Source organism: Fusarium keratoplasticum, chromosome 12 (assembly GCF_025433545.1).
Source record: "Fusarium keratoplasticum isolate Fu6.1 chromosome 12, whole genome shotgun sequence".
NCBI classification, from domain to species: domain Eukaryota; kingdom Fungi; phylum Ascomycota; class Sordariomycetes; order Hypocreales; family Nectriaceae; genus Fusarium; species Fusarium keratoplasticum.
This window is the reverse complement of record NC_070540.1, coordinates 944626-959667: the sequence shown is the minus strand read 5'-3', so window position 1 is coordinate 959667 and position 15042 is coordinate 944626. Positions and strand designations below refer to the sequence as shown.

Below are 15042 nucleotides of genomic sequence, written 5' to 3'. Positions count from 1 at the left end.
GTCACAGCTGTTGAACGACAGGCTGTCTTACTCCTAGGGTCATCTCTTGGTTCACCGAGTTTGTGGAGGCGTGAAGATCTCTGGGGCAGGTTCATTGGTGTTCACGTCAACACCGCACGTTCGTTCATCAGCCGTTGTATGTATCAATTGTAAATGCTTGAGATAGAATTCTAGCCAGCTCGCTAAATCATACCTCCTCTGGTATAATCCTCCCATGTTTCTGTAATCATGTCCATTCATTTCTGCATTAGCCATTGTTGGCTCAAAGTACATAAACCTCCGAGTCCTCAGTGACTCTGTTGACTGTCCTCATAGAGGGCCTGGTCTGGTTTCAGCTGCTACAGTTGTTTACAGGGTCTTGTGGTTCTTCTTGAAGAAGCGCGAAGTGTCACCAACGGGAAGGGTGAAAGGCAGAGCATCCGCGCACATTCCTGCGGCGCAGCTGTAGAAGCCCAGGAGGCCGGAGATGAAGCCAAAGGCTCCTCCCGCCTGCATCAAGCCCTTGGCGTTGCTCTCGTGGCCGTCAGCGAGGGCAAAGTTGGAAGCGGCGTCGAAAAGGAAGCAGAAGAAGATAGTGGTGAAGATGCCAAACGAGACCAAGTTGCTACGAAATTAGTATTTGATCTATAGCCTGTGGAGGGTAGACTCACGTGGGTGCAGATGCGAGCATGAAGAAGAGGGATAGCACCGCCCAGACTACGCCACGCATTAGCTTGTCGTTCGGAGAATATGAGGGTCTTGATCTTACTGAGAACGTAGAATCCGAGAGCATTGTGGTACTCTGCGGTCGCTCCACCGTATGACTGGAGGACGCCAAGCGATGGGCAGAGGATAACACCGTAGCCGCCATAGAAGAAAGCTGGATAGCTGTTAGTCGAAAGCTCCCCCACAGTCTACACCCACAGATAGGGCAGAGAATAGCAGGGCTTCAACGCACCGTAGGCACTCAGATAGGCATAGCCAAACGAGTTACCCCTGGCAATCTCCCACTGGGCAGAGATGAGCATTCCAAGTCCGGCAGCGAAGCACAGATTGGCAATGAAGACAGTCTGTGTCTCTACCCCACGGAAGCCCATCATGGATAGGGACAGGGTCAGCAGGGTGGTGGCAAACGTTCCCATAGCCATGGGCGACTTTGACACATTATCATGTAAGTGAGCGTCCTCTAATGATTCCTCTGGAGGTCAGAGGCGTGGGCAGCTGTTGCTTACAGGGTTTCCGATCTGATGGACCATGCTGGGAGCGTGGGATACGGGAGAGTGAAGCTCTTCAACACTCTTGGTGGCCATGATGAACGAATATGCTTCTTGCTTGGCTTGAACGACTCTGAGACCAACGACGATGCTCTGCTCTACAGTGGGCGGGAATACTCGTCCTGGACTTGGCACCCTCGGTCCTCTTATAAATTATCACCCATCTGGCTCACAGCGGCATTTTCTCCCGGCGCAGCCGTCGAGCTGTTAGGTAATAGTTAGCCCATGGCCCTCGGTGTAAGTGTAAGAGAGAAATGAGCACACCCCAGGCCTGGGACCCCCGGAGTGTACTTTTTTGTGTCTGTCTGCCCACCCGTCACGTCTGCGGCAGCTTGAGGAGTGAAGAAACGGTTGAGTTGCAGGAAAAACAAAGAAGGTGTTGGATCGTCGCAGGACTGGTGTGAGACGGGGCATTCTGTTAGCTAATGGAGTGCATGGGTCCAGGGATCTAGCCTTTAAGTCTATAGCTAGGGCCCCGATTTCCCCCGGGATCTTTGGCTGCAGTCTGCGGGGTTGGGGTTTGCATGGAGTAATGGGGCTGCTCAGGTGACTTGCGAAAAAAAGAAGAAGGAAAAAGAGATCAGAGGGAAAAGGGAAAGATGATAGTAGATATGGGAAGTCCAGAGATATCGCCCCTCGGTCGTTATCTATCGCTTCCCTCTCCATCTTCTCGCTCCCCCACAGCATCAAACCTTGGGGACTTCAGTTAGGGGTGCTCGACAGGGTTGTACAAGACTGACAAAGGAGAACGACCCCAGCAAGTCTTGGCACTCACATCACGGTATTGCCTGTGGAATGTTTGTTATATTCGAATGATGTGACACCTGCTTCCAAACCGGACCACGCGTCGCCCATCCAATCTCGTGAGAGGGACCAGAGTCGATCTGTTGGACTCTTAACGACGAGCCCCCATTGGCCACTGCCGAGATCGAGATCTGATTTACCTATTGTCGGATTGTAACACGTTTGCGCCATGGGCATTTATTCGTCAACATGGACATTCCATTTACCTATTGTTGGCTTGTCACGGCTTTCGTCCACCACAACGTCATTGGCCATGTTGCCGCCCTCGCTAGTGGCCATGGTTACTGATAACGCTTATTACCCCGTGTTGAAGAAAACATGTCATATTGGCCTCTCTCATCATCAGTGCGCGAGAATCCTCCTCATAGAGGTCATCGAGGTGGGTTAAGACTCTACTCCAAACAGCTCAGAGTCGTGTGCTTTCCGCCAACCGCCGTCATCTCGCCTCGCCTTCCTTACACCGAGTAAGCTCTGAGTAGAGGCTGTCTACGTCAACATACCACCGGCCGTCTCGCGACGCAAGGACGCACAGGACACTCTGGAGTCAAGGTCAAGCAACCTTTCCCCCACAACTTTCCCTCACCGAGGGTTTTTTTGGTCAGTCGATTTAGACGAGTGGTCACTGCGCAAGACGAACACGCCAGTTCTGGATCCGGTGTTCGGAGGCGGCTTCACCCTCCTCCGCGTCGCTCAACTTGGCGATGCGCTCGGAGGAGAGTAGCCTGTTGCCGCGCCATCTCGTTATTTGAACATATTGCCAAGTGGCTGGTGTCATACTATGATTCAATTTGTCTGCTACAGTTGAATGTGTCGATGCATCTCACCCCACGCTCGTCGGCTTCTTCGGCATATCCTTCGGTTAAGTTGAGAGATAATCTCGGGAGCGGTGATGCTTGCTCAGCTCAACACGGTAAGTGCCAAGACAAAGTCGTTACGAGGTGTCGTATAGGCGATGATGTAATTTCTCTCCCTAAGTTTGGGGTGACGCCTTGCTAAGAAGTTTGTGCATCACAACATCGACGTGCTAGATATTTTATTTGCCTTAACATGAGCAGAACTGTGAACTTGATAAAATTCAATAATTTAAAATCTCGAAGAGTTCCGTTCGTCATGCCATGTTAACGAAGTGTGTAGACAAAAACTAGCAGGTAGGTATATACGATTGTGGTGAAGTGTATCTTCCAATTACCCTGCATCGGCGCATATTCACCTTTCACCGATAATCCTGGAGATTCAATAGGTTTCAATCTAATCCTGCTGAGCTTTTATATCTTGGAGCCGCGTGTAAAGGAAAATCTCTGGGGATGGGCCCAGAAAAAGTTGAAAATCACATCCTGGTAAGGCCATGCAGGCCCTTGACCGAGGCGATCCAGTGTGTGGCGAGACGGGGTCCCTGTCAAGTTGTATTTATGACTCTTCGAAACTTGGATGAAGAATTGTGGTATTGTTCATCATGTGTCATTTTTATTTACCTAGCACAAGCCCCTTCACGACGGATTGCAACACCATATCCCATTGCGTATTGGTTCAACCGCCTCTCTCAGGGCTTGTCTATCCCTCTCTTCTGCCTGTCCTCCCAGTCCAATGCACCCTCATAGTCGCAGTTGTACTTGAGAAACTGAGCCGGATCTAACTTCACCTCTCTGGAAGCACCATCCGTCGCTGGCTTTGCTTGTTCCCGGCTGAACTTCTGTATCAGCGATGCCCGCTCGTACCTGACATCAAACACTCGGTTTAAGGCTGCTCCAACTTCGCCTCTGGACTGCACATCGGCCAAGAAAGCCTGTAATGCCTCTGCATCCTCGATGCTTTGGGAAGCTCCCTGTCCTTGAGTCGGGAGCATGGCATGCGCCGCGTCGCCGATGAGGATAGCTCTTCCGCGTACCCAGTGTGGCAGCGGGTCAATATCACGGAGCTGCCATAATGCAACGTCTGGTGAAGCTCGGAATATGTCGTGCAGCCAAGAGGGGAAATCCGAGTAGGCTTCAAGGAGTTTTTCGATGCTCCCCGGAGAGACCCAGCTATCCGAGCTCTTCTCGGAGAGTTTCTCATCTGGGACCAGAGCGACGATGCCGTACAGCTTTCCGCCCCGACCAGGGCCCATGATGACACGTCGGTCGTGGCCCATGATCATTGTGGTGTAAGGATCGCGAGCATCAAGTAGCTTTTCAGGAGTTGATATACCTTCAAGCTTCTCAATGGGGATGAGCATGCGGTATGCAGACGTCCCGGTAGGCAAGGCTCCCCTTTCCTCACCTAGAACAGCTGTTCTCACGACGCTGTGAATACCATCTGCGCCAATGATCACGTCGCCATGGATCTCCTCTCCAGACTCCAGTGTGATGATTCCCTCTTCGCAATCGACACTCACAACTTGGCTCGCAGTTCGAATATCTGCTGGCTTCCCAGGAAGATGCTCACTTGTTGCCGCATCTCCAAGAGCTGCCTGTAGGTCTTGTCTGTGATAAAGGATGCGATCCGCACCAAATTGAGATGTCTCGAATGCAAGCTCCCTCACACACTTGCCATCAGCGTCAAAGATTCGAAAGCCACCATCGATTAGTGGCTCTGTTCGTTGGAGGAAACTGTCCAGGTTCCATTTGCTGACGATCTTGCTGGCATTGGGCTGAAGGGATAGCAGGGCACCAACCTCGCGAAGCATGCGAGAGCGTTCCAGGACGGTAATGCGCCGGTTTAGATGCCGGAGAGCAATTGCCTTGTCATTGAATTAGCTATGAGTGCGACTTGTGTGTCGAGACCCGGGAGTGAATGACTCACAGCGGCTAGGCCAGCAATGCCACCACCAACAATCACGACGTGGAGTTCAGGTAGGCTCCCCATGGCTCTGGTATCTGAAGTGTCTGTATCCGGAGATTAATGATGTGTGTAAGCCCTGTACATGAAATGGGGACGTCCTTATAGGCTGGCTTGACACTACACTATTGTCTCGGGTCGTTCCCCGTGAACCGACCCGGCGGCCCCGAACCGAAGGCCGAAGCCGTCGGAAAGTGGTCATCCGCCAAGGATCGCTCTACTCTCAGAAGCCCAGACTCGATTTCGTTTCCGAGTGCCTTCCCGATGAGAGTACCACGGGAGGGATTCATTCACCGAGAACAAGGGCTTCTGTGGCTTGGATGGGACCTCGAAAGCCGGCAACCGATACCAGGAGTGACCATGGAGGTTTCTCAATTTTACCCCTGGGTCTTGCTACTTATAGACTTGTTGGCTGTTGCTGTTTAATCATATATAAGGCTTCTTTGGAACTGGTCGTTTTTGGTTGCATTGAAACTTATTGTCCCATGGCTTGTTCTGCGTCTCTCACTAACGGCGTATGTTTGATGTTGAAGAGGATGGATCTTGGGGCATTGTCGTCGAATCTATGCGAGCTCTTTACATTTCTATGCTGATATTTAAACAGTTAAGGCTCGGCTCTATATGCACACGTCTTCATATCACACAAGAAGTAGCTCTTCAGCGGTAAATCACGTTTTGTCAACGAGTGGCTTCCTGTGGGCGCTATCGAATTCAACAATTGCAATTTCTCAAGTTCAAACAAGTTTCCTTTCCCACCACATGCCACTATACAAGAGCATAACTTCTCCTTCATCCAATTTCCTCCTCTAGCTAGTGGTAGCCTTGATGTAGGGAATTCCAGTCAACTTGAACGCCCTCTCGCTCAGGATAGGCTCATGAAGAGGCCGGCCTCGAATGATGTGGTCAGGCTTGCCATTCCTCTTGGCCTCGTTGCTGCCGAGGTGCATGGCGTTGGGCCAGTGGGTAGTTCCAAGACGGTCCTCAAAAGCCTTCTTCTTGCGTAGCAGATCCTCCTGAGAAGCCTCAGAGACTGGCATGTAGCATGTGTATACTGCCATTCTGTCTTGGTTTGAGGACACTGGCACATTGTAGTGGGGGGTCCTCGAGTCCCAAACGATCAGGTCGCCGGGCTCGGCTTCGACCTTGTACCACTCGCAGTCGTGGTCCTTGAGCCACTGCATGCCCTTGTCGGTGAAACCATACCACTCTCTGGTCCACGCGGGGATTCTCTCCTCTGTTCCCCGGATTTCATCATGGAACTGCTTGCTCAGGTTGTGGCCTCCCTTGGCGACAATGAGACCGCCGTCTTTGGGGCCGTTGGGAAGGAGGTTGACAAGACCCTGCAGGCATCGGAAGCCGGGAACATCAGGGTCCTGATCCTGGTGCGGCCAAGGCTTATTGGCAGGGAGGTTCTCTCGGTTGGCGAAGCCATAGTTGATGGCGTCGAACGACACGATCAGGTCCTCAGTTCCGAGAGCCTTCTCGAAAGCGCCAACCACGCCTGGCTCGGAGCGGATAGCCCAGACAAAGTCCTCGTGGGCCGCCCCGTAGTTGAGCAGCATGCCCTTCTCGTTTATAACAGGGAGCTTGTCGGGGTGGACTGAGGACGGGTCGTTGCGGTTGTATCCTTGCCCGCTTCACAGCTGTTAGCCCAAGCTTGGAAAGAAATGGGCAAGGTGAACTTACAAACTCTCGACAAGGCCGTACATGCGGTTGGCGTAGCTCAGAGCGCGCTCCTTGGGGATAGCGCCCCTGATAACTGCGTATCCATCGCGGATCAAGTCGTCTCTCCAGTCACCGTAACGACGGTCAGTCCCGTCGAGCTTGATTCGCTCGAGACCATCTGATCGAAGGGTAAGAACAGGGTGTTGCTCTGTCGTGGTCACAGTCGCTGATGGTGCCATGTTGGTTGTTGATCGTTCTATTGTGTCTTTGTGTATAGTGACTGGTAAGGTTACTGGTATCTGTGATGATAGGCAGTCTTGTATGGCTGAATGTTCAAGTTCAACTCGACTCCGCTTCCGAGACTGCCTGCTCTTATCTGTCTCTAACCCCTAATAAAAGGATAGCTGGTCCACAAGTACACGCCGTCTCGGTCCCGCTCGGTCGGAATCTGGGGTAAAAGTGGCCAGGCTAGATCTGGTGTAGGATGATCGATCGGTTGGGTGTTGTGCCCTGACCGAGCCGAACCGAACCGAGCTCGGCTTCGACATCAAGTGAATTGCCAAACAACGGGGACGCCGGAGCGTCACTCGGTTAAGTAGTACGAATAGTTTGCCGAGAAAGATGGCGCGGTGTCATCACTAAAAGCCGGAGCCAAACACTGAGTCATCGACACTTGTTGGTTCCACTTCGCTGGTCTCAACCCTTCGTGTCGAGAAACCAGCACTCTGTCTTCTGGCTTAGACATACACGAGTATTGACTCTTCTTGTTCCTTGATTGCCAGAACTCCAGTTTCGGCCAAATGAAAAGGGTTAGATCCATTACTATTCCCCCGAACCCATCGTCTCAGTACAGCTCCTGTTGAAGATGCAACCTACTCATACATTGACGATGCACCTGGGGCGAGCAATGTTTACGGCCTGGGAAGCCTCGAAAGCCCACAAGAAGCCACCTACAAATGCCTCAGCAGCACAACCACTTCCAAACTGCACGCCTCTAGAATGCTGTTCGAGGGGAGACGAGCGTTCGAGGTGGGATGTGCGACAGTCAACGAGTGGCAGATGATCACGTCTGAAGACCAAGGCTTTGGACCGGTGTCAGAAGAAAGGAGCTGGTAGATATGCCTTGGGTGAATGAGGTATTAGGAGTGTAGTATATCTTTGTTTGGAAGTATGGACTGTGTTTGCATGAGGCATGGAAAGTTGGGATCTGGTCTTCAAAGTGGAATATATGTAATCTAGTAGAATGGAAACGCCGAACGATATATACGTCATTTCATCCAATACAATTTAGAAATATAAGTCTATGAAAATCCGTCACAGCCCCTATACCGAAGGATGAGGCCCTTAAAACTCCGCCACCTAAATCTGCAGTGCCTCCATCTGCTTCTCAAACGAGTCACCAACATCCATCTCCTTCATGGGCTCAATACGATAGGCATCTTGAATGCCACGTAGCTTGGTCATTAGATCCGCGCTGGGTACCCATCCTAGTAAGGACGTTACCAGTTGGCGGGTGTTGTAGTTGAGGTGCACCAAGCCACTCTTGGAATATGCCCCAGGCGCAAAGTAGGCAATCTGGAATGATGGAGGCTCTGGAAGAGTCTCACTGTGAAAGTCCAGATTGCAAACAAGCTTGGACGAGACGAGCTTTGGCATAACTGATAGCGCATTGGCGTAGGCTTCAACGAATGGGGCCAGAGCCTTCTCGTTAACTCGGCCACGGAACGCATCAGCTGGTCTCTGGCTGGCGTACGATGCCTCTCGTCGGAAGCTGAACTGTTCTTGGTGGAGATTCTTGTAGCTAAACTCGGACGACGGTCTATCCATTGGAGGCTGGGACGGGGGTTGGCTCTCGAGAAAGTACCACTGTCCAGAAGGCGAGATAGGCTCAAGCTCGATGGAGAAGGTCTGGAGGTTCGGCCATGGGGCTTGGCTTAGTGGCTGAAGCAGGCCGGGATCAAAGATGCCCGCCACTTCGAGGTTCATGAGGCTCATTGAAAAGTCACAGACGGCTGCACTCAGCGGATCTGGAATGTTTACACCGTGGAGATGTGGCGGTACAGTGGCTTCATTGCGGTATCTCCGGTGCCAGAAGTCAAGACGAGCGCTCTTAAGCTCTGGAAGAGACACACCTTTCATGACATCTGCAGCTTCTTGGCGGTTGAGTCTCCGCAAGTCAAGGAAACGCTCTTCAGAATCATCCACGGAGAAATCAACGGATTCAAGATTTGGCATTTTGGAGGCCAACATGAAAGGCACCTTGGGGCAAACATTCCGGTGGATGCGTTTCTCATCCGGACGTATCATGACCAGGTGATTCACTCTATGGACCTCTGGTAGCTGCTCCGGGCGTAGGAGATCTATGTAAGAGTGTAGGTAACGGCCCTCATAGATGCAGTTCCCTTTGGGCAGCAAGGCCTTCCATTGAGGAAAGATGCCTGGCCAGACACGGTCACTGCGGGACTGTGGAACGTTGATGGACAGCCTCAGACGGTAATTGGCCGAATGAGGATCCTCTTCTTCCCAGGCCTTGAGTGCTTCCAGCAAAGACTGCATGGCTCGCGTGTAGCTCTCATCATTGGCAGCGCGTTCGGCTGGCGATTCAGCTCGGGCGCTAGAAGCATCCTTGTAACGTCGAAGGATAGGAACGAACTCGAGACCAGCGAGGAATGTGCGTCTCGCAGGCGTGAGCAATTCGATCAACTTTTCCAACTCATCGCTGTTGATCCTGATGTCTCGGAATGTCCATCTCTCCACGGCCGTTTGTAGGCGGCGTGAGACGGTCGCGAGAGCTGCGCGGGATAAGCGAGGGTGGAGGTAGGCGTAAGGTTGTCGTGGCTTGGACCCATCGGCCAAAAGATACGTAACGATGTGGTCGATGATGTCTTGAGGTAGAGTATCCATGACTAAGGTTGCAAGTTGGGGAGGTCAATGAAAGGAAGAAGGGTGCCATTTTAATAAGGAGAAAGGGTCACCGCCTGAAACCATCGCCAACAGGCATTCCCAGGCAACCAACACAACAGCCAACAACGCAGTATGATTGGAGGGCATCACATCAACAAGATAATTGTATTGGCTGTCTGTTTAGGCAGCTTTTCCAGCACTACCCAACCACAACATGTACCTTTCAATGGCCTTTTGCATGGCCTCGGTCCCTGCCTCAATGATGCTGGTTAACGGTTTATCCGACATTTCCTTCATGACGCCCAGAAAGTGCCTGTTCATGCCCTTGTTGATGTTGATCTTAGTGATGCCGGCTTTAATGCAACGCTGAAATATTTCCTCGTCAAAGGGATCTGCCCCGTGGAGGACGAGGTAGACTTGGTCACCGACGGCTTTATTGACGGCCTCAAGACGGTCGTACTCGAGATTGATCCCACGAGGCCCGTATTCGCCGTGGACATTTCCAAAGGCGGGAGCCAGCAATTCAATGCCTGTATCGACGAATTCTTGTGCCTTTTCGGGTGTAGTCAAGATGCCTTCAAGATCAACCGTGTCGGCGACACCATCCTCTCCACCTTCGATGCGGCCTGGCTCGGCTTCCGTCGCGATGCCTTTCCCATGACAATACGCAACCAACTCCTTCGTAAGGGCCAAGTTATCGTCGTAATGGCTCATATCGCACATGATGCTGTCAAACGCATTCTCCATATCAGCAGCCCGACGCACCAGTTCTGGCGTCTGACAGTGATCGAGATGCAGTGCGACCGGGACCTTGGCGTGTTGGCAGGCGTCGGCTGCTGCGCGCACAAGTGATGTGCCGGCGTATGTGATGGCCCATGGAAACAAGAGGACCATGGCGGGCGAGGATGAAGCTTCGGCGGCTCTCACGGTCGCGAGGACTCCTTCAAGGTTGTAGCAGCACATGGCGGGCACTGCGTATCCTCCAGCTTTGGTATCGCGGAGGATGCGTAATGTCTTGTTCGAGTCGGCGGTAGGTGACATGGTGTTTACTCTGGATAATGTCTTGATGAGCTTGCTCTTGGAGTTTCACTCTTTACTGAGGGGTAAATACAGCTTCTGCAGGGATCTACATCAATTCCACAACCATTTGATCTCATCTTGAATGCTTTCCCGCATTCTCGGCTTACCCGTTCGGGCTTCCCCATCTTTTCCGGCCGGGACCGGAAGCCCGGTTCGGAAAACAACTCGGTGATATGCCCGATGACGGTTGATCCCCTCAGGATTCGGTCTTTTAAGTACCGAACGAAGTGGAAGCGGGGTGGTTCGGCTCGGTTTACTCTTACGGGGTGATGGGTGCATAGGTTTGTGTGTAAACAGTTGAGATTAACCGGTGATCTTGGAGTACAAGATCAGATCACCTTTTCATAGCTATCGCAGGTACTCAGCTCTCAATTGCAACTTTGTTTTGACAATTATTGAATACAAAATATGACTTCCACAAAAGAACCCGTCGCTTTTATTGGCCTGGGAGCCATGGGCTTTGGCATGGCCACCCAGCTCCTCAAACAAGGCTACCCGTTAACCGGCTTCGACATTTCAGCTGCAATTCTGCAGAAGCTCCAAGAAGCTGGCGGAAAGATTGCATCGAGTCCGGCCGATGCTGTTCGCGATCACCAGTACTGCGTCTGCATGGTAGCCACGGCGCAACAAGCTGAGCAGGTCCTTCTTGATGGGAACAACCCAGCGATTCCCGCACTGGCCAAGGGTGCTGTATTGCTGCTGTGCTCTACTGTACCGTGTGGCTTCGTCCAAGATCTACAGAAGCGCATCGAGAAACATGGACGAGGCGACATCTTGCTCGTCGACTGTCCCGTTTCTGGCGGCGCAATACGAGCCGCCGACGGCACACTGTCCATTATGGCCGGAGCTTCAAAAGAAGCCATCTCAAAGGGCCATGACCTTCTCCAAGCTCTCTCAGACCCTCAGAAGCTCTACATCGTCGAAGGGGGTATTGGCGCCGGCAGCAACATGAAGATGTGCCATCAGGTGCTCGCCGCCAACCAGATCCTCTCAGCGAGCGAGGGTCTGGGATTTGCCCACCACCTAGGCCTGGACTTGGCCGAGACGGGAAAGCAATTGGTTTCTTCAGAGGGGTGGAGCTGGATGTTGGAAAACCGTCTGCCTCGCATATTGGACGCTGCGGTGCCTCTTGCCAGCGCGGTGACCATCATTCTGAAGGATACGAGCATCATCACCTCAGAAGCTAGACGGTACGGATTTGCGACGCCTATGACCAGTACGGCTGAGCAGATGTACTTCTTAGGTCTTGGTAAAGGTCTCGGAAGCCATGATGACGGCCATTTGATCCAGCTGTATCTCGAAGGAGGTGCACGGCTTGGTGTGCTCGAAAAGGATATAGCGGTCGATGCCAAGGTCCAGTTGGTCGTGAACCTGCTCAAGGGCATTCATACATGTGCAGCCGCAGAGACTCTTTCCTTTGCCCACCACGTTGGTCTAGACTTGGACCAAGTTCTTGAGCTCTGCGTTCATGCTGCAGGAGGAAGTGCCATGCTCAAGGCTATCGGTAGTGACATCATCCGTGTTCTCCGTGGCCAGCCGGCGGAAGCAAAGGAAGGGCTCTGCGCACTGGCCAAGGAGCTAGAGCAAGCGGTCGAGGAGGGCCAGAGGCTGAAGCTTCCCTTGCCTCTGGGAACTCAGGCGCTGAATCTTTTCCGCTTGGTGTTGCGGCACAAGCCCCAAGATCCTGCCGATGTGCCGGTTGCTTGGATTGTCAAGGCCTGGACGTAGAATTCGCGTTGACCATCAAGTAGGGGTATTATTTAGATAATTGACTTGTTAAATGACTGCGTCCTTTCAGGGGAAATTCTGGCCGCTGACTGTAGTAAACTCTCCCTCCATGATCGCCCAGAACTGATCCAGAGGCATATCCTGAAAAGGGTCTTGAAACTGGTCATTCGGATCAAAGGTAAGAGGTTCCATCCCATGATCGTAGAACTGACTCGGGGACATCGCACTCTGCACGGGGTTTGCGTCTTGGGCCTCTTGCGAGGATACTCTCGGTGCTTGTTCTGCCACGACTCCCTCTCCAGAGAGCACCTGGTTCATCCTCCGCGATAGCTCCAGAACTCCCTTGACAAGCTCCTCATTTTGTCCAACTCGACGGTAGAAATCAGCCACGTAATCCGAAGCAGTCCTGACAAGCTCTCCATCAGAACGACCCATGCGCTTGTGAGGCTTCTTCAGAGTGTGGAGCGCAAGAGTGACGGCAGCCAAAAAGGTTTGCGTTGGCGTGAGAAGCATAAAGTGGCTGTGGGAATCGGCGAACTCGGCAACTTGCGTGATGGTGGATCTTGCAGCTTCCACGCAGGTGTTTTGCCCTTGCAGTAGACGTGCAGCACCCTTGAGCTTGGGTCCGTGACTGTTGACCTCTCTGGCAAACGAAGCCTCTGGGAAGATGAGTGATGCTCTGAGAAGAGTCATTTGCGCCTGAAATGGTCAGTGATGAGATGCCAGGGGTGAGAAGTCAGCTCCCACTAACCTGGTGGTACTGCAATGATAGAAAGAGAGCAAGTGGCTGCTCCTCTTCAGTCACTCCCGAATCCCAACCAGCCCTCTGTGCTGACCTGGGTCCTTCTGAACCTTCCTCGACCCAATCCAGCAGCGCTTGATCTAGTCGTGCGATCTCGGACAAGAGACCAAGAGAACTGGTCGCCTTCCTTCGGTAGATGTGCTCGCCGATTTGGCCGACGATTTGAGATAGAGACACCCATCTGACAAAATATGGGCTGAGGCCACTGTTTCTGTCCGGAAAAGCCTGGTCGCAGTCAAACTCTTCTATGACTGATGGTCGCCCAGTCTCGAGTTGCATCATCTTCTCCAATGCGTAGCATGCCCACCAGATCCGAGAATGCAGCCTGCGGTCTGGGTGATTCGTAGACTCTGAAGAGACTATCTGTCGATGGAAGCCGAGCGAATGGCCAATCCGGACAGCTTGGCCCAGGAGATGCCAGCTCTGTCCCTCTTTGCCTGTGAGAGATGTCAGAATTCCATCCACGACCGAGTGCGCAGGAGCTTACTTCTTGCACGTAACGCGATTGCCAACATAACTAGAGCCTGTACTGAGCTCGTATATGGGAGGCCGAGACAATGGCTGGTCAAGGAATAAGCCGCAGTGAGGTATGGCGTAGCCGTCGCTGAGACCGTCCCTTCAGAATCATCCATGCCAAGTGCTAGGACGCTGTATACCGTTACCAGAGCTGGAGCGTCTGCAGAAGATATGGCAGCCTGTAGCCCGTTCTCATGTCCTTGCTGAAGCTCCAACAGTCGTGTCACCTCGGCTACGAAGGACGTCCGATCCAGCACGGGCACGAGAGGGTGCGTGCGGTTGAAGAAGACCTCGATTAAGGGTTCCATCAGTGGCCTGTCGGGCAAGTTGGGTAGATAGGCTATCAAAGGCAATTGGAACTCTTCGGTGAAGCTCATCCCCCATCGAAAGTGTGGTCCTATTGCTTCAAGGCCCTTTCTCTCAAAGCACAGGTCTATGAACTGGCAGAGGCATTGCATGCTGCTGGAGCCCATGTACTAAAGGTCGTCAGAGGCGTGCATGGATTGTTTCAAGAAGCACCAACCTTGACTCTGTGCGAAGTGTCGTCAGTGTTCATAACCACGTCCGGGCTGTCGTTCGTCTGGCCATCGGCAACGTGATCAGGAGTGGTCTGACTCTCCTGGTAAGCCCTCTCAATCCACGACGGATGCCTCTCTTTAGGACCACTCCGTGATAGAGACGCTGCCCGCTCATGTTGAACACACGTGAGCGAGCTTGGGGAGCTATGCTCACTGATAGAGCTGTGTCGTCGCACTATCCCCCCTTGCGGCGCCTTGGCCGGCCATCTCCTGACCGCTGGACCATTAGGACGTCGAGGATCAAACGTCTCGCAGTCGTCGCCTCGTAGAACGCAGTTGCGACACTTTGGTGTAGAGGCATCGCATCTGACTTTGCGCTTGCGGCACTGGGTGCAGGCGAGGGAGAGGCGGTTGCGTTTTGAGCGCGGTGGTCGAGGGGGAGATGCGCCCTCGCTTGCTACGCCGACGTTGCTCATTATGATAGAGCTGTACGGAGCTAGGATCACCGGGATCAAGGGTCAAAGGTTGTACTGGTCAGCAAAGGTACCAGGAGACGTCCGCGACAGGAGTGATGCAGCAGAGAGGGCCCCGACAACGCATTTGTATCCCCCACGGACTCGGGCCTAGAGCTCAAGTGGTCTAGAGGGTCATGGGCCATCCGGGGCATTGGGGAAGCAGCCAATAAGAAGCGCGATGATTCGTCTTGTGCGGAGTTCCCCCACATGGTGGCGATCCCGGGACCGGTTCACGGCTATGGACATGGTTTTGGTCGGGGCCAGGATGGGCAACGGCTGAGGGTAATAAAGCATTATAAGACGTTAGTTATTGTCAGCCTGGATGATGCCACTCAAGGAGACTTGGGTGAGAACGACGAATTGCTTGAGGCCACATCCTGTCTCGGCTGTCGAGCTGATTGCCCTCGTTAGCCGTAACGTGGGGCCGATGGAGCCGTAGGCCG

The 15042-nt window shown here is 52.8% G+C and overlaps 7 protein-coding genes across 7 annotated transcripts; 1 reads left to right on the top strand and 6 right to left on the bottom strand.

Annotated features, from left to right (window-relative positions):
- Nucleotides 1-348: 348 nt before the first annotated feature.
- On the bottom strand, nucleotides 349-1289 carry NCS57_01391300 (uncharacterized protein; the record flags this gene model as incomplete). The annotated part of the gene is made up of 5 exons (XM_053063533.1): nucleotides 349-604; nucleotides 651-696; nucleotides 749-859; nucleotides 938-1133; nucleotides 1212-1289. 5 exons carry the CDS (start codon nucleotides 1287-1289, stop codon nucleotides 349-351), a joined length of 687 nt encoding a protein of 228 aa, XP_052906866.1.
- Nucleotides 1290-3597: 2308 nt separating this feature from the next.
- On the bottom strand, nucleotides 3598-4898 carry NCS57_01391200 (uncharacterized protein; the record flags this gene model as incomplete). The annotated part of the gene is made up of 2 exons (XM_053063532.1): nucleotides 3598-4773; nucleotides 4836-4898. 2 exons carry the CDS (start codon nucleotides 4896-4898, stop codon nucleotides 3598-3600), a joined length of 1239 nt encoding a protein of 412 aa, XP_052906865.1.
- Nucleotides 4899-5677: 779 nt separating this feature from the next.
- Nucleotides 5678-6775, bottom strand: NCS57_01391100 (uncharacterized protein; the record flags this gene model as incomplete). The annotated part of the gene is made up of 2 exons (XM_053063531.1): nucleotides 5678-6506; nucleotides 6558-6775. The coding sequence occupies 2 exons, from the start codon at nucleotides 6773-6775 to the stop codon at nucleotides 5678-5680; spliced, it is 1047 nt and encodes a 348-aa protein (XP_052906864.1).
- Nucleotides 6776-7895: 1120 nt separating this feature from the next.
- NCS57_01391000 (uncharacterized protein) lies at nucleotides 7896-9440 on the bottom strand (the record flags this gene model as incomplete). Its single annotated transcript, XM_053063530.1, has 1 exon — nucleotides 7896-9440. The coding sequence occupies one exon, from the start codon at nucleotides 9438-9440 to the stop codon at nucleotides 7896-7898; it is 1545 nt and encodes a 514-aa protein (XP_052906863.1).
- A 180-nt stretch (nucleotides 9441-9620) lies between these two features.
- NCS57_01390900 (Fructose-bisphosphate aldolase) lies at nucleotides 9621-10481 on the bottom strand (the record flags this gene model as incomplete). Its single annotated transcript, XM_053063529.1, has 1 exon — nucleotides 9621-10481. The coding sequence occupies one exon, from the start codon at nucleotides 10479-10481 to the stop codon at nucleotides 9621-9623; it is 861 nt and encodes a 286-aa protein (XP_052906862.1).
- Nucleotides 10482-10928: 447 nt separating this feature from the next.
- Nucleotides 10929-12248, top strand: NCS57_01390800 (uncharacterized protein; the record flags this gene model as incomplete). The annotated part of the gene is made up of 1 exon (XM_053063528.1): nucleotides 10929-12248. One exon carries the CDS (start codon nucleotides 10929-10931, stop codon nucleotides 12246-12248), a length of 1320 nt encoding a protein of 439 aa, XP_052906861.1.
- A 66-nt stretch (nucleotides 12249-12314) lies between these two features.
- On the bottom strand, nucleotides 12315-14560 carry NCS57_01390700 (Zn(2)-C6 fungal-type domain-containing protein; the record flags this gene model as incomplete). Its single annotated transcript, XM_053063527.1, has 4 exons — nucleotides 12315-12947; nucleotides 13000-13487; nucleotides 13538-14042; nucleotides 14090-14560. 4 exons carry the CDS (start codon nucleotides 14558-14560, stop codon nucleotides 12315-12317), a joined length of 2097 nt encoding a protein of 698 aa, XP_052906860.1.
- Nucleotides 14561-15042: the final 482 nt, after the last annotated feature.